This window comes from Tupaia chinensis, unplaced genomic scaffold, assembly GCF_000334495.1.
Source record: "Tupaia chinensis unplaced genomic scaffold, TupChi_1.0 Scaffold000519_1, whole genome shotgun sequence".
Classification (NCBI taxonomy): Eukaryota; Metazoa; Chordata; class Mammalia; order Scandentia; family Tupaiidae; genus Tupaia; species Tupaia belangeri.
This window is the reverse complement of record NW_006160032.1, coordinates 395,486-421,261: the sequence shown is the minus strand read 5'-3', so window position 1 is coordinate 421,261 and position 25,776 is coordinate 395,486. Positions and strand designations below refer to the sequence as shown.

Below are 25,776 nucleotides of genomic sequence, written 5' to 3'. Positions count from 1 at the left end.
AGAATGGTAGGAGAACAAGTCAGAAAGGGAAGCAGGTGGGAAGTGTTGGCGATCTGGGAGGGCCATTCGGGCCACCAGAGACTTCGTGGCATCTCCCCAGATCATCTGCACTACTACAGACTGAATCATCTTTTACAGACATACCGGGTTATTTTACTACTTGCTTATAACCTCTCAGAAACTTCCCATCGATAAGGCCCTGCAGAATCCGAGTCCCATCTTTGACTCCATCCTCAGATAGACACATGCTCCCCAATGTTAGTCCTTCATATTTTCCTCCCTCATGGTATTCTATACATTTTACGGGATTTTTTTAATTACATTATGTCTGCCTCCTTCCACTCAACTAAAAACTTAAAGACCAAGTTTTGTTTTCTGTGTTTCAGCTCCAAACTTAATGCTTGGCACCAAATGGATGCTTCGTAAATATTTTTAAAATATAGAGGTGAATGATAATGGATTAAAATCAGTATCAAAAGCATATACTTACAGGTGATTTTACCCCTCAACTAAATTCCCAACTTTTAGATACAAGGAATCTTCAAAAGGTTGGTAGAAAATGAGCATTACGAAAAAACTATTCTTCAGTTCCAAAATATTTTTGCACCACAATAAACTCACAGTTTAGTTCCATTTTCCCAAGAACTTTTTGAAATCCCTTTGTACATGAATGCCTTTCTGATTGTTTTATCTCCTCACACACACAAAGATAGAGACTTGATTTTAAAGTTTAAATCAGGTAGGAATATGTATGTCACTCTTTCATTGAAGATAATTGGTTTGGCCTTCTCTCCCTTTCCTGGAAAAGATAAGGCACAAATGGATGAAGAGACAGTACAATGGAGAATGGATGACCATTACTTGGTTGTTTATGCTGCTGTTATACCATCTTGACTAAAAGCAGATGTCTTCAATCATTTGATATTACTGGATAATTTTTCTAACTTCTGTATTTATTCTGAACTTAATTCAAATGATCACATTTTAAAGTTCAACCATGTATTAAGAGCTAATAAAATAATTGATTATATAAAGCTATTCAGGGTTGGCCCTATAGCCTAGTGGTTAAGCAAGCTAGATCCCACATGGCCAGCTGTGTGGTTCAAATCCTGGCCCCAGTGGCTTGAAAAACATAACAGACACGTGTGCATGCTCAAAATCCTGACACAATGGAAAAATGGAGAAGGGATTGTGGTGTAACCACTCCCCATTAGGGATGCTTTCTTCCCCACCGCCCTGTTTCTCTGTTCCTGTCTGGCAAGAACATGGGCTGTCCAACAATGAAAAATAAAATGAAATAAAAGATTTTCTGACTGCATCAGTCTCTGTACATAAATGGGGAAACCCTACAAAATAGATTATTTATAATATCATACCAGTTGTGCAAATCAAATTATTTTAGAGCGAGAATTACCACTATCTAAACAATATCATTTATGATTCTGAGCACAAAGTTTGGTGTGAAGGGAGGGGTAATAAATACATCTTAACGGAAGTATTTATGTAACTTCATAATATCCAAGTTGAATAATTAAAAGGGTCAATGGCTTACTGTGTAATTTTATTTTGTATTACATAAACATCAGTCAAATGCACGATAGACAGGGAGATGACGAGTGGTATATGATAAATTCTCTAAAAAGGTGATATGTAGAGCTTCTTAGATTTTTATTGTATCTAAGAATCAACTAAATAGTTTGTTTAAAAATTTCAAGTTTATAGGCCAAATCACAAACTGCAATTTTTTTTTCTTCTTTTTTTGGAGGGGTTTTGTTTTTGTTATCGGGCGTGTGCACTCGCCAGAAAGACAGAGAGGGACAGAGGGACAGAAAGCGCCGCAATCCCTTCTCCTCCATTCTCCTCTCATGATCTTGGGCACGTATGCACACGCGCCTGTCTGAATTTAATTCACTGGGTCCGGGACTCAAACTGCGGTCGACTACATGGGAGTCCAACGACACAGCCATTACGCCAACTACTGGTCCCTTACAAACTGCAATTTAGAAAAACCTAGATGGAGCCTAGGAATCAGTACATTATTAAACAACTCAGTGACTGATAAAAGATAGATTACTATGAAGTTTGTCCTTATTTCTTACTTGAACTGCACAAGTGAATGGATGAAAGGTAGGGAGAACAGACATTAGTACTAGAATCAGAGTAGAGGCATAAGCCAAGCCAATGTCTTATAGCCTAGCTAAAGACATTCAGATGAGGAAATGCTTCATGGATTAAGCAGAAACATCTGGGGCACAGACTCTTAATACCACTGTTTCAAAAGGGCGAATAATACTATGACAGTGACTTTGAAAAATGTTGATCAGATGCAATGCAAGCTGGACAGTCAGTTAGAAAGTTCAGAGTGAGGGCCAGTAGGTGATTTAGAGGTTAAGGTGCTGGATTCCACATGGCCACCTGTGCAGTTTCAATCCTGGACCTGGTGGCTAGAAAATCAGGCGGGGCATGTACGTATGTGAGCCCCAAATCCTGAGAGGAGACTGGAGGAGAAGGGATTGTGATGTGGCCATCTTCTCTAGGGGGTAATTTCTTTTTTTTTCCTCTCTGTTTCTGGCAAGCACATGAACCCTACAAAATGGGGGGAAGAAAAGTATGATCAGAATTAGACGACAAAGGTGAGCAGTAAGGAAGAGGTACTTAAAAGAAAATAAAATGTCAAGACATTTTGGTAAGCAACTTAAAACTTTCTTACACATATTAAAGAATAGGCAGTTACAATTAAATATAACATTATAAAATACCCATTACAAAAAAATAAAATAATAAAATAATCTTCAACAGGTTTTCAGATCTTTACTTGCATGATTCTTGACACTTCACTGGAGCTCAGCAGCAATTTGTATTGCCTACAAACATTATTAAAAAGAAATATTAGTATTCTAACTTAAAATGAATTTAAAAAGCATTAAAAACTCGAAATAGGCCTCCTGCCTTCACTAAGGCAACTGCAACAACGCTTACATTCTACAGCATAATTTTATACTCCTTTATTCATTATTTCAGCCAATTGTAATCTGATGTGAAAGATACGAAGATTCACAGTCAACAAAGAGAAAATGTACTCCTCCAAAACACAAACTAGAAGATGATTAAGTACCTAAGAGACATTTAGGTTAAAATGCTTAAGGCTGGTCCTAGCAGGTGGTGTGGTGGTGAAGGTGATGGACTCCCACATGGCTAACCATAGTTCAAGTCCTAGACTTGGCAGCTTGCTTTCTCGCTTTCCCTCCTTCTCACTTTCTCTGTCTCTCTCTGGTAAGCACGTGAGCCCTATAGCAAGTAAAAAAAATAATAATGATAAATAAAATGAAATAATTATTAAGAAAAATTTATAATGCTAAAGGCATTACAGAAGGAACAATTGGAGCAGGGAGGTATTGGTATAGGTAGGAGCAAAAAAGTCAGACAAGGTATTCAGGAAGGTGTTGTCTGAACTGGGCATGAAGGACAGGTGGGATCTGGATATAAAGAAGAGATAGTAAGGAAGGAGGCAAAAAACTGCATTGTACACATTAACATCTTTTACATGGGACCAGCAGTTGGAGTAATGGCTATGTTGCTGGACTCCCACGTAGTCGACCGCAATTTGAGTCCCGGACCCGATGGCTTAAACTCATGCCAGGTGCATGTGCGTGCATGCCCAAGATCCCGAGAGGATAATGGAGGAGAACAGATTGCGGCGTGACCAACTCCTCTTGGGGGTGATTTCTCACTTTCTGTCTCTCTGTCTCTCTGTCAAGTGCACGAGCCCTATAGCAAAACCTCTCTTCCCACAAAAAAAGAATATCTTTTATATCAGAAGGTGTCAACAAATTTTCACAGTTCACAAAATGGGTAACTAGTGAAATGCTGTGAAAGCAAATCCAAAGAAGATGACACTTCAATATATTTATACATTTCTTACCTTCTTTTAATGGGGTTTTGAGGGCAAAATTTTCTTTACTTTCATGATGAAAAGCCTTTGAAGGATCAAAGCGTTTAATACCCAGAACTTTATTCAATTCTTCTTGAAGTTTTCTCTCACTTTGTTTTTTTTTAGCAAGCTGAGAACGGAGTTTTGACACTTCCTATGTAAGAAAAATATAGACAATAAACGATTAAACATCATGTTACCAATGTTATGAGCAAATTCCAAAGTTGCTTACACATCAAACCTAATGGCAAAAATTGCTACTAAATGTGGGCTTTAGGACCATACATTACAAAATGACTTTGAACAGCTATGACAAAGGAGATAAAGTCTTTTAAATTCTCATGCTCCTCTCCAGGTACAAAGCTATTTTCCTGATCAAAGTTCTAGTCAAATTAAATGCCAAGATCAGCTTCTGGTATGACAGCATGAGAAGCTCCATTGACCAGCTCCCTAGTGAAACTGAAACTTACAAAGGTAGCCAGTTAAAGCCTCTGAGAATGGATCTAAAAGGAAAAATAGCAAATAAAGAAAAGTCTACTCGAGAAAATCTACAAAAACTTGATAAGAAAGATAGGAGTCTATGGTATTTGAACCCAAACTTCTCCTTCCCTTCCCACACCCAGTTTAATGAGGCAAACTCCATGCCTGTCACTCCCGATCAGAGACTTTCATCCTAGGAGAAGATCATCTTGGCAACCTGTTGCTAAGGTTATGTTCTGGGCAAATGCTATTGAAGATGGAAGATCCCTTCTTCCACGCAGTTCTACTTGTGAAACAGAGGTTCTATCTTGGGTACAGTATTCTGAAAATGCTGATTACCCTTGCCCTGGCTCGTGAGGTGGTTTCATGCCAGGAGAGGCAAGCTGAGAGAACCTTAAGCTATTCCTCACTTCTCTCCCCCACAAATCCACTGAAAGCTCAGCTCCTAAAGCAGAGGTGTCACTCAGAAAGAAGATTGCTATTCTTTCCATGTCCTGCTCCAGAGTCCTAGCCTAGGCTTTTTGTCTTAGGGAAGAAGCAGGCCATAAAATAGCATCTAAATTCTTCCCATAGATATGCTCCATGCTCCCTTTATTTGCAACAGAGTTTGGATTCATTCAAGCTTATGGGCGCTCCAAAAATGAGTGGAGGTTGTGGTGAAAGGTAATTGTGTGCATGTGTGCCTATGATCTGCGTCATCTGAAACCGGAAGTAGCAGACTGCAGCATGAAGACTATGTTGTCAGTGTCCTCTTTTTCTCATGGAAGAAATAAATGAATAAAACTTGAAAGGGTGTAAAACCTATACACTAAAAACTAAAAACTGTTGTTGAAAGAAATTAATGGAGGGACCAGCAGGTGGCGTGGTGGTTAAGGTGCTGGACTCTCCCACATGGCCGACCAGGGTTCGAGTCCTGACTCTGGTGGCTTGCTTTCTCACTTCTCTCTCTCTCACTCTCATCCTCTGTTTCTCTCTTGTCAAATTAAAAGATAAATGAATGAATAAATAAAATAAGATAAATAATTATAAGAAAAAAAAAGAAGTTTAAATAAAAAAGAAAGAAATTAATGGAGATCTAAATAAGTGAAAAAATATCTTTGGACACAGAGTGAAAGACTTAACATAATTAGGATGGCAAGATGCCTCTAAATGATCTGCAAAGTCAATACAATTCCTGGGGCTGGCAGATGACATTGTGGTTAAGGGCGCTGGACTCCCACATGGCTAACAGTGGTTCAAGTCCCAGACCTGGTAGCTTGCTTTCTCACTTTGACTCTCTCTCTCTCTCTCTCTCTCATTCTGTCCCTCTCTGGTCAAATTAAAATAAATAAAGTTAAACAAAATTCTTAAAAAAAAAAATTCAATGCAATTCCTGTCAAATTCCAGCTGGCTTCTTTGTAGACATTAAAAAGCTGATTCTGAAATTCATACAGAACCATAAGGGATCCAGAATAGAATAAATAATCTTGTAAAAGGAGAACAATCCAGGATGACTCACAATTTTTGATTTCAAAACTTCCTGAAAAACAACAGTAATCTTGTGTGGCGACACAAGAACAGATGTGTAGATTAATGCAATGGGATTGAGAGTCTAGAAATAAATTTATACATACAGTGAACAGATTTTTGACAAGAATGCCGACACCAATTTTTGGGTGAAATAGTCTCTTCAGCAAATGATGGAGGGACAACTGGACATCCACATGCTAAAGAATGAAGTTGAACCCTAAATCTTATACCATATACAAAATTTAACTTAAAATAGATCAATGATCTAAATGTAAGTACTAAAACTATAACAAACACATAGGGGGAAAATCTTCATGACCTTGGACTCGGCAAAGGATTCTTATACAGATGTCAAAGAACAAGAAACAAAGGAGAAAATAAACACATTGAGCTATAACATTTTGTACTTCAAAAGACATTATCAAAAAAGTGAAGGTAACACATAAAATTATGTGGAATAATACTCGTCACAAGAGTGTTGTATCCAGAATATATAACAAACTCTCACAGTCCAATAATTAAAAGAGAAATAATCCAATTTAAAAAATAAGCCAAATCTGAATAGATACTTTTCTGAGCCTGTTCCGTAGATTAGTGGTTAAGGAAGCCAGATCCCACGTGATCCCAGCAGGTTGAAAATCATACTGGGGATGTGTGCATGCTGTGTGCCCCAGAAATGGAGAAAAGACTGCAATGTGACCACTTCCCATTGGAGAGTGTTTTTTCTTTCTCCCTCTTTCTCTGCCAAGTGTAAATACTCTCTGGCAATCTCTAGCAATTAAGAACAAAAAGCAAAAATAAAAAGGAAATTTTTCCTAGGAAGATATTCAGTAAAACATGAAAAAATGATCAAGATTATTAGCCATCAAAGCAATAAAAATTAAAACCACAATGAGATACAACTTCACACTGGCATGGCTAGAATAAAAAAAGATAATAATAAATGTTGGCAAGGATGTGGAGAAACTGCAACCTTCACACACCAGAGGAATACAGAATACTATAGGCACTTGGAAAAACAGTCTGAAAATTCCTAAAATGATAGAATTATCATATAACCCAGCAATTTCACTTCTAGGTAAATTCCCAAGAGAAATAAAAAACATTTGTCTATACTAAAACTTCCTCTTAAATGTTTAAAATAGCATTACTCCTAATAGCCACAAGATGGAAACAACCAAGTGTCAGTAAACTGATGGTGGATAAATAAAATGTATTAGGTCATCAGGAAAGTAACAACTTATTTTTCTACATTTTCCAATGCCAAAATGTGTCACAACTTTCCCAGTGATCCTATAGTATATCCAAACAATGAAATATTAGGCCGTAAAAAGGTAATGTGGGGTTGCCAGCAGGTGGCACGGTGGTTAAGGTGTTGGACACTCCTACATGGCTGACCACAGTTCGAGTCCTAGACCTGGTGGCATGCTTTCTCACTTTGTCTCTCTCTCTCTTTCTCTGTCTCTCTTTGGTCAAATTAAAATAAATGAATGAATAAATAAAATTTTTTTAAAAGTAATGAGGTACTGATACATGCTACAACATGGATAAACCTTGAAATATTAAGTTAACTGAAAGAAGCCAGTCACAAAGACTGCCTATTATTTGAATCATGAATATGAACTATCCATTATAGGGAACCTAAAGAAAAAGAAAGTGGATTAGTGGCTGTTAAGGCTCATGGGTGGTGTAGGAAGATGATGGGTATAGAGTTTCATTTTGAGATGATGAAAAAGTTTTAAAATTAACTGTGGTGATGGCTGCACATACCTGAATATACTAAAAAAACCCACTAAAGTGGACAGTTTTAAAAGGGTGAGTTGTATGGGATGTGAATTATGTCTCAACAAAGCTGTCAAAAAATGTAAATACCCAACTATCTTTTAACATTGGCTTTCTGTATGGTATTTGCCTCAAGGTTTTTGTTATTTTACAAATATAAATGGATGTGTAAACCTTTCTGAATTCTTCTATCATCAATAATAATTTTCAATATATTAAAGAGACTTATTAATTTCTGAGCACATTGAAATGGAACTCTGAGCACATTGAACACCGATCTGGTCAACACTCAAAAATAAATCTATTAATTCTCAGACAGATTTTTCTATTATAAACTATTGTTCTTTTTTCTGATACTAAAGACCTTTATTTTGCTTAAATAGAAGTCATTAAATAAACTTGCGACCTAATATCTTTTTCTTTTTTTGGAGGTTTTTGCTATAGGGCACGTGCACTCGCCAGGCAGACAGAGAGACAGAAAGCGAGAAATCACCCCCTAGGGGGGATGGCCACGCCTCAATCCATTCTCCTCCATTCTCCTCTCAGGATCTTGGGCACGCTTGCACATGGGCCTGGCGTGAGTCTAAGCCACCGGGTCCGGGACTCAAACTGCGGTCAACTATGTGGGAGTCCAGCGACATAGCCATTACACTAACTGTTGGTCCCCGCTACCTAATATCTTAATAGAACTAAAAGTTACTTTACAAACCGATTTGAGTTGGCTATTTTCATCTTTCAATTTCACAACATGCTTGATTTTTTGCTTTAGATTCTGATGACCCAATAATTTAGCATACGAATCTCTTAGTTTATTTAGCTGTTCCTGAGCTGCACCATGTTCATTCAACAAAGCCTGTTTCTCTGCTTCAAATGCATCCAGTTGTGACTGAAAAAGAATTTTTAAAATAAAGTTAAATCTTAAATTCATTAAATCTTACAAATCTCATATAAGTTATATTAAAGCAACAACTAAAGAAAAATAAAAAATAAAATCATAGAATGCTCACATATTCTCAGGGTTGTCTATAGGTTCTCTATAAAAAAATCCTTCAAATTTTATATTTTTAATTGCCAAAATTAGCTTTTATACCTTTATCTTTTAGAGAGATCAGTGTATTAATTTAAGAGAAACTAAGGACATAACAAAATACATTGCATAAATTACTATAGACTAATTATTAAGAGTTCATATCAGGAGAGCCTTCTGAACTACTAACTTTAAGTCACTTATGTATTTTTTATTCAATAAAGGTCACTTTAAAAATTTTATGTCTGGGGCCAGCAGGTGGCATGGTGGTTGGAGCGCTGGACTCCCATTATGGTTGACTGTGGTTCAAGTCCCACACCTAGTGGCTTATTTTTTCACTCTCCCTGACCCTCTGGTCAAATTAAAAAACCATGATAACAAATAAAATTAAATAATTTTTTTCTAAAAAGTCAATTTATCAATTAAATTTGCCAATTACAGATCAATAAAGCTGAAAAATATGTATAACAAATAAAATATGTAAACTTTGTTTGATAGGAAATTAAACTGGCACTGCAAAACCATCAAGCAGAAAAACTAAGTCACTGGAAGGTAAGTGAATGCTCTAAGTAAACACAAGTTTAGTGCTGACAAACCTGAAAAGGTTTTGTTTTATTATACAGTTCTTCATATAGGAGACGCCATTTATTAATTTCTTCAGTTATTTCTGCCATTGCATTTTCATTTCCAGCTTTTCTGTATGGGATAATAAAATTTTAAAACATCATTTATTAGAAAAAAATAAGTTACACAAGGCGCTCGTGTCCCGTACCTAGACTCGGGTGGCCCGTCCTTATTTGCAGTTTTGCTTTCCATGATTTCAGTTACTCAAAGTCAACTGAGGTTGAAAAATAGGTGAGTACAGTAAAATGAGATATTTTCAAACAGAAAGACCACATGCACATGACTTTTATTAAAATATATTGTTATAACTGTTCTATTTTATTTGTAGGCATTGATGGCTGTTAAGCTCTTACCATTCCTAATAAAATATATTTATCATGGGTATGTATGTATAGTAATAATGTAGTATATATAGTAGGCCCTCTGTTCCTGCAGCTTCCCCATCTGCAACATAACCAACCTTAGATCAGAAATGTTATTTTGTTGCTGACATGTACTATGTAATTAGGCTTATCATGGTTGCATCTATCACAAACATGTAGACTTTTTTCTTGTCATTATTACCTAAATAATTTAGTATAACAATTATTTATATAGTATTTACATTGTATTAGATATTATAAGTAATGTAGAGGTGATTTAAAGTGTAGGAGAGGATGTGCATAAGTTATGTGAAAATACTAATCATTTATATACAGGCCTTGAGTACTGATGGATTTGTATCCACAGGAGTCTGATACCCAACCCCTTGCAGATAACAGGGGAAGGACTCTACAGGATTTGGTACTATCCATGGTTTCAAATATCCATAGGGGTCTTGAGATGAATCCTATATGGATAACAGGATATTACTATACCTTGCTCTCTCCTCTTCCAGTTGTTTATCAAAATCTTCACTTTGTTGTTTGAGTTGGTTCTGCAAATCAGTTAATTTTTTAAGAGAAGAAACTGTAATTTCTTTCATTTCTGCTTCCTTAAGGGCCAATTTGGCCTGGAGATCTACAAGCACCCTTGAGTTTGATAGAGAAAAGTCCACTAAGTATTTCACAGCAATTTTAATCATTTTTTTCCTTCTCCCTCATTTTTTAACTCAAGGCATTTTTTAAGAATTGTAATTTTTTTCTTTTTTAGTTTTTTTTGCTAGAGAACGCATACACTTGCCAAAGAGACAAAGATAGGAAGGGAAAATGAAAGCATCCCCCAAGAAAGGATGGCCACCCACAATCCCTTCTACTCCATTCTCTTCTTAAGATTTTGGGCATCTATGCATATATGCCTGGTGTGCTTTTCAACAAGTGGCCAGGTCTGGGATTCAAATCTCTCATCAGCCACATGGGATTCAGTAGCCCTTACCATTATACCACCAGCGGGTCTGAGAATTGTCATTTCTTACCAAGTAGATTCTTAATTTGCAATTTCAAAGCTCCTAAGCAACCCATGAGACATCCTCTGAATCACTTACTAGCTGGTTTGCATTAAACTATCTTAATAGTTCAAAGGTTATATACAGAGAAAAATTTTATGTGTTCTACATACCTTGCATATTCCTGATTTGAATTTTCAGTGGTCAATATCTGCTGTTGAATATCCTCCAAACTTTTTTCAGCTTTGGCCACTTTTTCCTGTAGTGATGAGTTCTCCAGCTTAAGATCTTTTATCTCACTAGCTGTTAATGCTTTATAGCTTAAAAAAGAAAAAAGAGTAAAAGCATTTGTCTACGGTATAAATAACAAGCACATCGATGATCATATATTTGACATTTTTAGGTAAAACAAACAAACCTTATAATACATTCATGCATTTACACAGGTAAAAATCCAGTGTTCTCACATCCTCTGTTCATTCAAAGAAAAAGAAATCAAGTACCTACTCTGTGCACGTACTATGAACACAGAGATTTAAAAAAACCAAAATTACCAACATTGATGAAAATTACTCCAAAACTTAAACATAAAATCTGCACACGCTGTCATAGACATTATGGTTTTATGGGGAAGAAGATGAAATGCCTTTCTCTGTGAAAACTGTGTAAACAAACACATAATGAAATATTTAATAAGTGATAAAGGAAAAGTATAAAAGAACTTCACGCTGACAGAACAGAGGAACTTACATTTTTGTGATTCAGAAAAGGCCTTTTTAAGGAATTTATACTTAAGCTGAGACATGGATAAGGAGGAGTTACTGGGCAGATAAGAGAAGTATTTCAGAGGATGAAGATTAATGTGGGTTGAGAGGCAGAGAGAACACTGTTGATTCAGTAAGAGGTGAGAATGGAGCTTAATGAATAAGAAAGGCAAGAAAAGAAGCTAGAGGCCAGAGACTAATCACCTCAAGGTTGGGTGGGATAAAGGAGAGTCACTAAAATTCTCTAAGAAAAGGTGTGGGTTATTCTACAGACAGGAGGATGACAGAAGGGAATAGAGGAATGTGTAAATGGAAAATAAATGGGAAGACAATTATTTATCAGCCTAAGCGTGTGATAAAGGAGGCTTAAATATTTGGCAACTGGAAAGATGTGAGATCTCTTTGGATCCAAAAATAGGAAAATTCTAAGAGAGAGACTAGATACTGAGAGAAAGGGAGAGAATATGATGGAAAGATCTGCTGTGAAGAAATAAAGTTTAATACCATTAATATACTGAAAGAAAGTGAAATTATAGGACAAAAACTTCCTGAAGTACTTTTTTTCAAACATTACTAGTGGGAATGTAGATTTCTTAATCTCATTTTAGAAAGTGATTTGGTATTAAATTTCTAAGCCGAATATTCACATATTACTGACATTTTAGAGAACGTCTTACACTTGCATACTACAAGGCTATAATAGTCACAAGTGTTTTTTGGGTTTTTTTTGAGAGGTTTTTGCTATAGGGCGCATATGCTCACCAGAAAGACAGAGACAGACAGAGAGACAGAAAGCAAGAAATCAACCCCCCAGGGTGGATGGCCACGCCACAATCCCTTCTCGTGGGATCTTGGGCACACAAGCAGCACACACACAAGGTGTTGAGTTTAAGCCACTGGGTCTGGGACTCAAACCGCGGTCGCCTACATGGGAGTCCAGCGACATAGCCATTATGCCAACTGCTGGTCACAACACAAGTGTATTATTAATAAGAAAAGAATTGGGTCAGACCAGCCCATAGAGTAGTGGTTAAGGCAATGAATCCCATATGGACGGCCCTACAGTTCCAGAATGGACCCAACAGATTAACACAATGGGTGCATACGCAGAGTGCCCAAAATCCCAAAAGGAGACAGATGGAGAAGAGGGGGTGCTTTCACAACTCTCCCCACACCATACTCCCACTGCCTTCCAGTAAGCATGTATCCCCTCTGGCAAATCAATCAATCAATAAATAAATAAATAAAAAGGGACTAGGAAACAACCCAAAATAAACCTAAAGAAAGAATACATACGTAAATGGTGGTATGTTCCTATATCAGATAGTGATAGCAAGGACCACAAACAAACTACATACAGCCTTAGGCAACATGACCTGACCCCAGAAACATCCACAGTGAAAAGGCAAGTCTCGGGAAATGGCACATACTATGATGATATGTTTTGGTGACTTGTGGGAAAAAGCACAATTTAACACCTTTTAATATTGACTGGAAAATTCCAGTAGAAAAGTTTAAAACAGTAAGAGACAGGGAGAGAGGTCACTGAAGGTTAAAGGACTAATAGGGGATTAGACAGGACAAGTATACATGTGGGTATTTATGGTGATGGTGAGATCCAACCTTTTTCATTCTTTAAGGAAAACGATGACACCTAGGAGTCAAGAAGAACGTAATGGCTATGTCGCTGGACTCCCACGTAGTCGACCGTGGTTCATATCCCAGACCCAGTGGCTTAAAACTCACGCTGGGTGCGTGTGCGTGTGTGCCCAAGATCCCGAGAGGAGAATGGAGGAGAAGGGATTGCGGCGTGACCATCCCCCCTGGGGGGGGATTTCTCGCTATCTGTCTCTATGTCTCTCTCTGTCTGTCTGGCAAGCACACGCGCCCTATAGCGAAAACCTCTCAAAAAAAAAAAAAAAAAAAAGAAGTAGTGCCAAAGATTTGAAAATGCACGAAATTTGAAGTGGACAGTGGGAAAAGGAAAATTTCTATACAAATATAGTAAAATTACCAAGTGACTTACATGCCTATTTCTGGATAGGTATTATGGAACTTAAAGTAATACCGAACACTTGTTTTATAGGATTGCTTTGTCCACAGATTTCCCCTGGTAAACACCTATCCCTGCTCACATTATATCTGAGAATGCAGACCACCAAGAAAAATACCTTTCAAATTGAGCAGTAACATCTTCAAGGTTCTGCACTGTGCTATTACACGTTTCCTGCAAAAGCAGGGTGGCCTGAGTGTGAGCAGTATTACTCCTCTCCAGTTCAGCTTCTTTCCTAAAAAAAAGGAACAATTAAAGATACAATGTTAACTACAAAATACCACTCTAAAACAGAGAATATATTTACCTCTGGAATGGTGAGTCACATAGCTCGTATCTTCACCTTTGCATTATTTATGGACAGTTCAGATTCAAGATTATGACTTACCTCTAATTGCATGCTTTTATTTTTTTTTAAGAATTTTTATTCATCTATGTTTTTAAAAGAATTATTTAACTTTATTTATTTATTTTTAATTTAACCAGAGAGGAGAGGGCAAGAGTGAGAAAGAGAGGAAAAGTAAGAAAGCAAGCCGCCAGGTCTGGGACTGGGACAGCAGTAGGCCATGTGTGAGTCCAACAACCTTAATGGTCTCACTGCCTGCTGGCCCCTCTATTCATTTATTTTAATTTGATCAGAGAGAGACACAGAGAGGGGGGGGGAAGGGGAAGGGGAAGGGGAAGGGAAAGTAAGGGAAGATGTTTGGAAAAATCCTGGCCATGCAGTCATAAATGGCTTCTCACCAAGCAGCCATGTAGGACTGTCCAGTGCCCCAACCATCGTGCCAACTACTGACCCTAATTGCATGCTTTTTAATATATAACTTTTCTATTAGCTTATCGTTCCTGCTCTTAATTTACTTTTGTTTTCATCCCAATCACTCATTACTAAACTTATCTTTTGATATCATAAGGATTTATGTAAGTAGTTTAAAATTTTGAGGGCAAGAAAGAAGGAAGAAAAAAGACTCTAAAATAGACTCCTATAGCACCAAAGACTAAAGAATGCACCTGGATTTAATACAGTTTAATTTCCTGCATTTAGACACTTAAGAAATATTAAATATAGTTTAAAAGAACATAATTTTATAAGTTTTTTTGAGAAAAGTTATAGGACTATATGGATTTATTTTGATTATATGAGTAACCCACATAATGTATTGTTATTCTAAGACCCAAAAGAAGATTATCTTCTTTAATTAATTATTTTTGCACAGACTAGAGGTCTTGGTCATCTTTACTGATATATACTACAAATCAGAGATTTGTTCTGATATTAATCTTATATATTACCAAAATGGCAAAAAAACTTTTACAGGCTTATGAGATCTTTTAAACACATAGAACAAAAAAAACTAAGTTGTGCACTTATAGACTAAGTCAAACATTGAGACAAGATAAATGGCTGATTAAATTCATTCTGTAATAGGCTAGAAGGCAGCATAGTGGTAATGCAACTGGATTCACACGGGAAGGTCCAGGTTCACTTTCCAGGGCCTCCTGGTATAGGCTAGGTACATAGGCTGGGGGTGGATAGTGGTATAAAGACTCTGAAGGTTCCTCTCCTCTCTCCCTTTCTCAAAATAAGTAAACTTGAAAAAAAAAAAAAAAAAAGAAGGGAGTCAATCAGTGGCCTTCCATATGAGAGGGTTCTTCATCTCAGTCCAGAGACTTTCTTGAGTACACTGGACACATCTTGCCCATGATCTGAGGCTGGCTGGCTAAAGGCTAGAGGGGGATAATGGTGCCAACATCCTATTGGTGGCACTGTTCTCTCTTTCTGTCTTTCTTGCTCATGGGAGAAAAAAATGAAATTTTAGAAAAAGGAAAAAAAAAAAAAGATGCAGCTGTGAGAAACTGCTCATTGGCCCAGTAGGCGGTATGGTGATTAAGGTGGATGGATCCCACATGGCCATCGTGCAGTTCAAGTCTCAAATTCAGCGACTTGAAAAACATGCCAGGTGCATGTGTATTAGTGCCACAAATCACAAAAGGAGGGAGGGGAGAGACTAAAAAAGGACTGCAGTGCGACCATCCCTTACAGGGATGCTTTCTCAGTTTCCTTTTCTCTCTCTTTCTGCCAAGTGCCTGCATCCTCTAGCATATTTTACAAAGAATTGTTCATTAAAAACTAACAACTAAATGCACTCTGTAACAAGTATAAGATTTAAAATATATATATAACATAGCAAAAACAATAAAATATTACTAAAAGATCTGTAATAATATTTTCTTCCTTATCCCCTAAGTGGAATCTCTTTCAATTCTTAGTTGGTTTTCTCTTAAGCTTGAAATTTCCAGGCTGGAAGGAGCTTTAGAGATTATTGCAAAAAACTCATTTATTTCATATCTAATGAAGCAGAAAATGAAAGAAATTAAGATTGTCTTACTCAAAATTAGTTAGTTAACAGATCTAGTCACAGAATCCTTATGTCTTGATCTTTGACCAGAATTCTTTGAGTTAAGTAAATGATTGTCTTAACTTTCTTTCCTCTCTGAAATCAACACACATCACCTATTCAATTTCTTAAGGTTCCTGTTTCCTGAGACTGGCTGCAGTAAAGAACAATCCTCCTCATTATACTTTTGCATTATTTTTCCAAATAGCAGAAATAGTTAAAACCTAGGTATTCATCACTAATCGCAAAGAAAAAAGAAAACGGATTAATAATGAAAGTATTCAATAAGAGGCAGATAGATACATGGGTGTGTGATATATAATACTACAGGATCATATTTAACTCCATGCTAGAAAATGTTTCAATGATGGGGCTTAGTAGGTGGAATGGAGGTTAAGGTACAGGATCACACGTGGCCAGCTATGCGGTTTGAGTCTCTGACCTGATGGCTTGAAACCACATAAGGCACGTGTGCATGCATGCCCCAAATCCCAAAACAAGAATGAAAGAAAAGGGATTTGCAGCTTGCTCACCCCCCCACCCCCACACACAGGGGGTGATTTCTCACTTTCCCTCTCTCTCTCTCTTTCTGTGGTGTGTACATGACCTACAGCAAAAACCTAAAAGAAAAAAAAAGGTGTCTAATGGAAGATATGACTTTACAGTAAAAGGCAAGGGCTGGTCAGTGGTGCAGTAGCAAAAGCTCTATATCACACTAAAAAATATTTAATTAAAAAAGAACGTTTTAGAAATAAGGTCCCAAATGGCTTAAATAACACAAATTGTTTTTTTTTTATTTGCAATTTGAATTCAAGAGCAAAACTGGATATTTTACTTTTAAGAAATTTAATGGAGAAGGAGCACAATGTGATAGAAATATAAAATGAGTTTAAAAAAACCCCAAGATCTTAATTTTTCTACTTTGAATGATGTTTTTCAATGTTTCCCAATTCTTGTCTTTTGATTGCTACTTCTTTTTTTAAAGAAATATTTAGTTAATTTTATTTATTCATCATTATTATTTTTAAATCTGCTATAGGGTATGTGCATTCACCAGAGAGAAAGAGAGAGAGAGAGAAAAGTAAGAAAGAAGTTGCCAGACCTGGGACTCAAATTGTGCTTTGCCATTGTGGGAGTCCAACACTTTAATAAATATCATGCCACCTGCTAGCACCTTGATTGCCACTACTTAAGAATTTGTGTTTCCTCAAAAAAAAGGTAATTAAAAGGCATAACTTAAGGGAACCAGCAGTTAGCGTAATGGCTATGTCGCTGGACTCCCACATAGTCAATCGCGGTTCGCGTCACACCGGGTGCGTGTGCGTGTGTGCCCAAGATCCCGAGAGGAGAAGGGATTGCAGCGTGACCATCCCCCCTGGGGGGTGATTTCTCGCTTTCTGTCTCTATGTCTCTCTCTGTCTATTTGGCGAACGCACACGCCCTATAGTGAAAAAAACCTCTCCAAAAAGATAAAAAATAAAAATAAATAAATAATAAAAAGGGCTTAAGATGTACATATAGATGAAAAAATAGAAAATTTAAGCATTTTATTAAAGAGTAGAATTTTTAATATTTTCTTCCCAAATTCACTATTATTGTAATGCTAATGTGCAATAATTTTATAAAACATAAGAGTAGTAAAGGCACATAAGCTTTTGATTACTGACTTATTAAAACTCTCTAGTTAAACCTCTGGTCTTAAAAAAACGTAAGAGCAACCTTTGCCTATCATACTCGTGTACACTCTGTGCGTGTACTTTACCTTTGGCTATCCCATACTTGTAAAATAATTCCAAGCCCACACATTGACATGACTGAAGTGAGAAACCTATGAAAGTATACTAGAAAATACCTTTTAACATCTTTAGTCATATATAAACATGAGGTCTTAGTAATACGTACCCTTTCAACTTTTCTTCTAAGACTTTTAGTTTTTCAGCCCTAGAGTTCACTTCTTCTTCCAACTGCTTAACCAGGCTTTCAGCTTGTTCTTCCTTTTGCTGTAATTTATCCAGCTCATCCAAGGCCTGCTTTAATTCTTCCTCAAAAAGATTCCTTTCTTTCATCATTTCCTCTTGAAAAGAACATAGCTTCTGCTGAAGATTTGAAGAGAATTCCTACATCCAAACAGATAACCATCGAGATAATTCAAAATGATATTATGAGGTTTTACTAAGCAAAAAAAAAAAAAACACGGAAGTAATAATAAAGTATGGAAACTAAATGGAAGAGTTCAAAGACACTTAACACAACATAGAGATACCATATTCAGTTTTCTATAGGTTATATCCTACATTTCGTTAACATTGTAGCAAATAATCATTTCAGGTTTTTTTCTATGCAATGCACACATGTGCTTATCAAAGTAAAATTATATTCGGTATCTATTCTACAACTAGCTTTTACATATGCTTTAATTTAGACAAGTGATATGATCCCATATAAAAACTATACTATGATTTCAGTGTTTTATAAACATCATTTTAGGTTACTGAATACACAAATACATCACTATTGTGAATAAATTATAACAGTACAAATGAGTGAATATTATCTTTACTATTTTCCACCATGGTTTCAGTTTTCCCATTCCAGAGATAAACACTGCTTTGAATATATATGACGTCAGGTCCTTCTTTTAGATATTGATGATACATCGTCTGTGTATATAAGTGTTACTTTATAAACCCATAAAAATGGTTCTTGAGATTTTTCCTGATCAGTACATAGGTATATAGATCTACTTAATTCATTTAGTTGTTACAGATTGTCCAAAAGAATATTTCTGATCAGTGCATGTAAATAAGTATTGACATAATTATCACCAATGCTTTATATTATCAAAGTTTTATTTGTGCCAGTTTGTAAGTTGAAAAAAAAAATTTCCATTTCTCTGGTTACTACTGAGGGAGGAACAACTTCTCAAGATTACAGGTTATCTGAAATACTTTGAGAATGATCTAATTCCATCCTATGCTCATGCTTTATTATTGAACTGTCTTTTTTCTTGTATAAGATATTCTTTTTTATTTTTTTTAAAGGTTTTTTGCCATATGGCATATCTGTTTGCCAAGAAGAAACTATGAGAGGGAAAGTGGGAAATCATTCCCTAGGGGAGATGGCCATGCCTTAATTCTTTCTCCTCCATTCTCCTGAGATTTGGGGCATGTACAGACACGTGCCCACCGTTACTTTTCAAGCTGCCAGGTCCAGGACTCGAACTGTGGTCTACAATGTGGGTGTCCAGTGCTTTAACCATCACGCTATCTCCTGGCCCAAAAATGTTCTTTATGTAATCTGGATTATTTTTTCTTTTTAAGAGAGATTTTTGCGATAGAGTGCATGCACTCACCAGAGAGACAGAAAGTGAGGCCTTGTCCTCAGGGAGTATGGCCACACCACAATTCCTTCTCCATTCGCCTATTGGGATTTTGGGCATGCACATGCAAGCACCCAGTGTGAGTTTTAAGCCTCCGAGTCCCAGACTCGAACTGTGGTTAACTACATGGGAGTCCAGCAATGTAACCATTATGCCATCAGCTGGTCCCTATAGTCTGGATCTTAAAAATTGTTTTGTTTTTCCTTTAATTAGACATTCTTTAATCAGATAACTATGAATGCCTACATAACACAAGATTGTGATAGGAAATTTTTTTAAAGATGTCTTTGCTATAGGGCACATGCACTGGCTGGAAAGACAGAAAAAGAGAGAGAAAGTGAGAAATTACCCCCCGGGTGGATGTCCACACCACAATCCCTTCTCCATTCTCCTCTCATGATTTTGGGCACACAGGGTATGTGACCAGTGTGAGTTTCAAGCCACCAGGTCTGGGACTCAAACTGCTAAACTACTTGAAAGTCCAGTGACCTAACCATTACACCATCTGCTGTTCCTGGGCCAGGAATTTTTCCACATTATTATAACCCTGTGGTGAAAACGTAGTACAGATTTGTGGTTAAATCTTCAGCATATCCATGATTATTTCCTCAGGATAAGATTCTAAAAATATAATTGTTGGATAAAAGAATATATAGAATTTAAAGTTTTTCTGATACACAGGGAAACACCTATGACATATAAAAAGCATACCTTTTACAAAAGTATATTATAGCTGGGAGACCAGCAGTTGGTGTAATGGCTATGTCGCTGAACTCCCATGTAGTCAACGGTGGTTTGAGTCCCGGACCCGGTGGTTTAAACTCATGCCGGTTGTGCATATGTACCCAAGATCCGGAGAAGAGAATGGAGAAGGGACTGTGGCGTGGCCAACCCCCTGGGGGGTTATTTATTGCTTTCTGACTGTCTCTGTCTTTTGGGCGAGTGCAGGCGTCCTATAACAAAAGCCTCTCAAAAAGTAAAATAAAAAAACAAAAAATATATTATAGCAAATTACCTTCTCTTGTTGCAAAACTGAACTAATTTGAAATTCTTTTTGTTGTAGTTTTTCATTTTCTTGTTTTTCAAGAATCAACTTTTGTTTTAAGTTTTGCATCTCGGTATTTAAAGTTTCATCTCGTTCTCTATCCTTGCTGATGAGGTCTTCTACCAAAGGAAAAATATTAAAAACTCTGTAAGTAGATACTAAGATTAACTTTGAGAAATTAAAATTATCGTAATATTTCATTTTACTGCTTTTAGTATGTTAAACAGATCCCTCCAGAAAACGAATAAAACTGTGAAGATTGTATCATTAGTCTACTAAAGGTATATTATTGTGTGTTAGTTCTAATTAATTTATCTACCAATTTTAAATTTTCATACAGGAGAAGTCAAGAACTGCAAACTATAAATATTTTGATCAAGAAAAGCAATATCTTAAAATAAACAGAGAACAAGCATAAAAGAATAAAAAGAATTAAAAAATTTCAAATATTGAATAGGGTATTTAATTGTGTAATTATTAAAAAGTTGTTTTGACACAGCAGTAATTTTCTTAAACGTTGTTTGCTGCACTCATCTAATGGAAGAATCTACAGGCTCTATATACCTTTTTCTTTTTCAAGCAGCTGACATTTAGCACTCAGGTCTTCTACTTGTTTAGACAACATAACATTTTCTTCAAGTGACTGCTTAAGGCTTACAATTTCATGATTCTTCTCTTTCAAATTTTCTTCTAACTGGGCAATATCTAGCTTGTATTTTTCCACTTGATCTGATGCACAACTGTATTAAAACAAAGTATTTTGAAAAACACATCTGTTTTAAGTACAAGGAACAATTAACAGAAAAATGATGAAAATGATGTATTCATCAGTATTTAAATAAAAGAAGGTCCAATTTAAAGGTACTGTTCATATTACCTAATTTCTTGAATGTATTCTAAGAGTTTTTCTGTTTCAGATTTTTCATCAAACTTCTCTTTCTCTATTGAAACACTAAAAAAAAAAAAGCATATATTAGTACATCTTTTTAAAAAAATATTTTATTTAATTGTATCCATTTATTTAATTATTTATTTTCACTTTGACGAGAGAGGGACAGAGTGACAGAGGAATAGAGAAAATTCAAAAGCAAGCCATCAGGTCTGGGACTCAAACCACGATCTAGGGAGTCTAGGGCCCTTAACAACCATGCCACCTGCTGGCTCCTGTATCTTTGTTTTTTAAAAATAATTATCCATAATGCTTACTAGATACCAAATGTGTTATTAGATAGGCTGACTCCAAACTCTTAGTCATCATTTTATGTGGCCTCTCATTTTATATTGACAATTTATATGCATAGAAGATTAAAGTTTTTATTTAAATAAAAAAACTTCCTGAACATATTCTGATAAAGAGTTATGTCAGAAATAATCTTTTTTTGGTAATTTCCTGCCCCCCCATACTAAATCTCTAAATCTTTGTCTCAGGCTGCCTGATATTCAATTATTTAGTGTTTACCTCCTTGAAACAATCTAATTGAGAAATTGGACAAGAGACTTAAAAAGGCACCTTACAAAAACAGATAAACATTGATAATAACAGCAACAAATTTAAAGCCTAAATGAGGTACCACTTATAGCCACTAGAAAGGTTACAAACAGACAACATTCAATTGGTGTAAGAATACAACTGAAACTAACATACATAGTGAGAGTATAAAATGGTACAGCCATTCTGAGGTTTTTTAAATGTTATACACACTACCCTATGAGTAAGGAATTTTGCTCCTACGTATTTATGCAAGAGAAAGAAAAACAAATGCCCCCTCACAAAAAACATACAACATGTTCATAATGATCTTATTTATAATAGTGAGCAACTAGAAACAGCCCCCCAAAAATAATCAAAAGGAGATAAGTAAACAAATGGAGGTATATCCATATAATGGAAAACTAGTCTGACATAAAAAGGAAAATAATTATATAACTGTTTGGATGCATCCTGAAAAATTATGTCAACCTGAAAAAACTTCCCCAAGCCTTCCCTCGCTTGTTGCCATAAACATCCCAACAAAGGCAAAACTAATTTATGATCATGAAAGTCAGAAAGCAATTGTGGGGGTGGGGAGTATTATACAAAATGGGACATGAAGACCCTCCTGAAGGTATGGAAATGGTCTCTGTCTTGTTTGGCTAATGGTTACATAGGTGTGTACATTTGTCAAAAGTCATCAAACTGAATATTTATAACTTATGCATTTTATCATATGCAAATTACAGCATTAATAAAAAGGCTACAATTATGCATTAATCAGTTTCCTGTATTTGCATTTCTCCATTTTGGTTGGACCACTACCTCCATGAGATTACAGGGTTATTATACAAAGGTTAGGAGATCTTTCTTCATCATCATTACAGAAAATGTACAGAAGTAATACATTTATTCATTCTAGCAACAATGTTTGGGAATGATTAGAGCTTATGTATCACTTAGAGAAACAGGGCAATTAAAGAGAGGGGATAAGTTAAAGATTAACATCTTGGATCAGCAGGTGGCATGGTGGTTCAGGGTGCTGGACTCCCACATGGCCTACCAGGAATCGAGTCCTGGACCTGGCAGCTTGCTTTCTTACTTTCCCTCCCCTCCCCCTATCCCTCTCTGGTCAAATTAAAATAAATAAATAAAGTTAAATTAAAAAAAAAAAAAAAAAGGTTAAAGCCTCAGTAAACAATAACTTGCCGAGAGAGGCAAAGCCATGACTGGTGACACGTAATCATTTTTCTTTCCTTTCAGTCACTTACAGTTTCCCCTCAAGCTGTGTTACTTTCCCCTGGGATTCTTCCCGATTCTTCTGAGTGACCTGCGGTTTCGTCTCCATGCCTTCTTGTTTAGCCATCATACTCTACACAACAGATAGGAAGTGAAAAATTGTTCAGATCCTCTGATCCTGACATGGCAAACTTACCAAAGGGAGTACTCACCCTTATCTTTGCTTCTCTTTTGCTTCTTAGTTTCATCAACTCCAGGCTTAGAATTCTTATATGCTTCTGGTTTCCATCCTCAGAAAACTAAGTACAACAAACATGTACCAAAAAATTCAGAAATAAATTCTGCTAAGTCACATCCAAAATAGACTTAGTTTCTGATTATTCTACCTATCATTGAGGGCTATTATTTGCCTGCAATATACTTGGGTAGAGAAAATAGCCTTCAAGTGACATCGCAATTACTGCTTGTACAACACTACAGTTCTTGTCTTTCCAAGGTATCATAGGTAGTCACTTAACGATATGCTGGAACATCCATTGCAAGGCTCTACAGCCCGTTAAGAGAGAATTTCTTGAGTTGTGTTTCCTTTTTTGGGGGGGAGGAGAGGTTTTTGCTATAGGGAGCATGTGCTCACCAGAAAGACAGAGAGAGACAGAGAGACAGAAAGCGAGAAATCACCCCCAGGGGGGATGGCCACACTGCAATCCCTTCTCCTCTATTCTCCTCTCTGGATCTTGGGCACACATGCACACGCACCTGGTGTGAGTTTAAGCCACCGGGTCCGGGATTCGAACTGTGGTCAACCACGTGGGAGTCTAGTGACATAGCTATTACACCAACTGCTGGTCCCAGGTTATGTTTCCTTAACAAAATGAATCTAAATCTCCTGGTATATTTTGAAAAAATGCAGTCTACAGGGTCCCTTGCAGGCCTGCTAAATCAGAATCACCCTGAGTGGGGCTCTCCTCCTCATGCTTGATTTGAATGCACTCTTACCCCGTTTGTAAGCAAAGAGCTCGGCACACTACAGTTTCTGAAGAAATGATTCTTGAAACTGAACAGTGATTTATATCACCCCTCTACTCCTGTAACACACAGCACACCCATGTTAAGCCCTTTAGGATACATGAGTGAATTAAAACTGAATAAACACAATCTGAATAAACACAATTTATCTGCTGAACACATTTAGTTCATCATCTATTCATTTGCTGCTTCATTCCCAAAAGGATTTGAGATGGATACTTGCTGTCATTCTATTATTTATGTCAGAGAAAGATTTTGCTGTCATTCTATTATTTATGTCAGAGAAAGATTTTAAAGTGGTTTTCAGATGTAAATTCTGTAATTTCTATAATTTTCTATTAATGATTTTTTTTTACTAGGGGTCTTGAGTGGCAATAAAATGTCAGATATCAAAACAAAAAGTAAACTGTAGGAGCCAGCAGGTGGCACGGTGGTTGAGGTGCTGGATCCCACATGGCCAACTCTGCTGCTCCAGTCCCAGCCCCAGTGGCTTGAAAAACATACCAGCCACATGTGCAGGAGTTCCTAAAAATCACAGGAGGAGAATGGAGAAGGGACTGCAGCACAGCCATCCCCTCCAGGGGGTGATTTCTCACTTTCCCTATCTCTGCCTCTCTCTGGCAAATGCATACTACAGGGAAAAAATTTTTTAAATCTTAAAAAAAAAAAAAGTAAACTATACAACCTTTTATGTGCCAGGTATCACAATAAAAACCATATAATTTCTTTTTTTTAAAGAATTACTTTTGACTTTATTTATTATTATTATCATTGTTATTTTCCAGTTTGATCAGAGAGAGACAGAGAGAGAGAGAGGAAGTGAGAAAGCAAGCCACCAGGTCCGAGACTTGAACCATGGTCGGCCATGTGGGAGTCCAGCGCCCTTAACTACCATGCCACTTGCCAGCCTCAAAACCATATAATTTCTATATAAAGCAACTTAACATTTAATATTTACCACAGCCTAACATTTCCGATTAACTGTAATGAGAAAAACAAAAACATGTTTATTATTTATCCAATGGTAAAAGCTAACATGAGTTTCAAATACCTTAGATTTGAGTAGTTCATTAGTCCTGTTTAATTCAATAAGTTGTTTTTCCAGGGAAGCATTATTTGCAGAGAGAGATGTTTTTTCCCTGACAGCAGCATTTAACTTCGCCTCTACCTTCTCCAACTCAGTTTCCAGATCCTGAATTCGCTTGTCCTGAGTGCCACGTTCTTGCACAAGAACACGAATCTGGAAGAAAACATAATGACAAAAAACTGACAGGACAACAGGTAGTGAATCTAACTAAACCTCCTGGTGTATATTTTTATTTTTCCTAGTGTAATCTGACGGCATGGAAGTTACGGCATTGGATCCTACATGGCTGACAGCTCAGTTGGAGTCTCAGACCCAGACAAGGTGGCTTGAAAAATCATGCCGGCACATGTCCAGGCATGCCCAAAAATCCCAAGAAGAGAATGGAGGAGAAGGGATTGCAACATGGCCATCCCTCTGGGGGTTGATTTTTCACTTTCTCCCAGCCTTCTTTCTCACAACAGCAAGATCCTGTCAAAAACAGCTATCTCTCTCTCTCTCTCTGTGGCTCTGCACACATCCCCTATCCTGTTCCCATATACTCTATCAGTAAAAAGAAAACAAATGAAGACCAGCAGGTAGTATGGTGGTTAAGGTGCT

At 36.7% G+C, this 25,776-nt stretch overlaps 1 protein-coding gene across 1 annotated transcript in view; it reads right to left on the bottom strand.

Annotated features, from left to right (window-relative positions):
* Positions 1 to 2,559: 2,559 nt before the first annotated feature.
* HMMR (hyaluronan mediated motility receptor) overlaps positions 2,560 to 25,776 on the bottom strand; it is a 35,342-nt gene continuing 12,125 nt past the window's right edge. Inside the window, exons 5-18 of the mRNA XM_027775065.1 lie at positions 25,144 to 25,332; positions 23,279 to 23,365; positions 23,099 to 23,199; positions 21,234 to 21,308; positions 20,921 to 21,096; positions 20,327 to 20,475; positions 17,835 to 18,049; positions 13,652 to 13,768; positions 10,890 to 11,036; positions 10,211 to 10,363; positions 9,326 to 9,425; positions 8,412 to 8,588; positions 3,923 to 4,085; positions 2,560 to 2,864 (exon numbers count right to left, since the gene is read on the bottom strand). Coding sequence (XP_027630866.1) covers positions 2,845 to 2,864; positions 3,923 to 4,085; positions 8,412 to 8,588; positions 9,326 to 9,425; positions 10,211 to 10,363; positions 10,890 to 11,036; positions 13,652 to 13,768; positions 17,835 to 18,049; positions 20,327 to 20,475; positions 20,921 to 21,096; positions 21,234 to 21,308; positions 23,099 to 23,199; positions 23,279 to 23,365; positions 25,144 to 25,332 — 1,869 coding nt within the window. The 3' untranslated portion in view covers positions 2,560 to 2,844. The remainder of the gene's footprint in view (positions 2,865 to 3,922; positions 4,086 to 8,411; positions 8,589 to 9,325; positions 9,426 to 10,210; positions 10,364 to 10,889; positions 11,037 to 13,651; positions 13,769 to 17,834; positions 18,050 to 20,326; positions 20,476 to 20,920; positions 21,097 to 21,233; positions 21,309 to 23,098; positions 23,200 to 23,278; positions 23,366 to 25,143; positions 25,333 to 25,776) is intronic.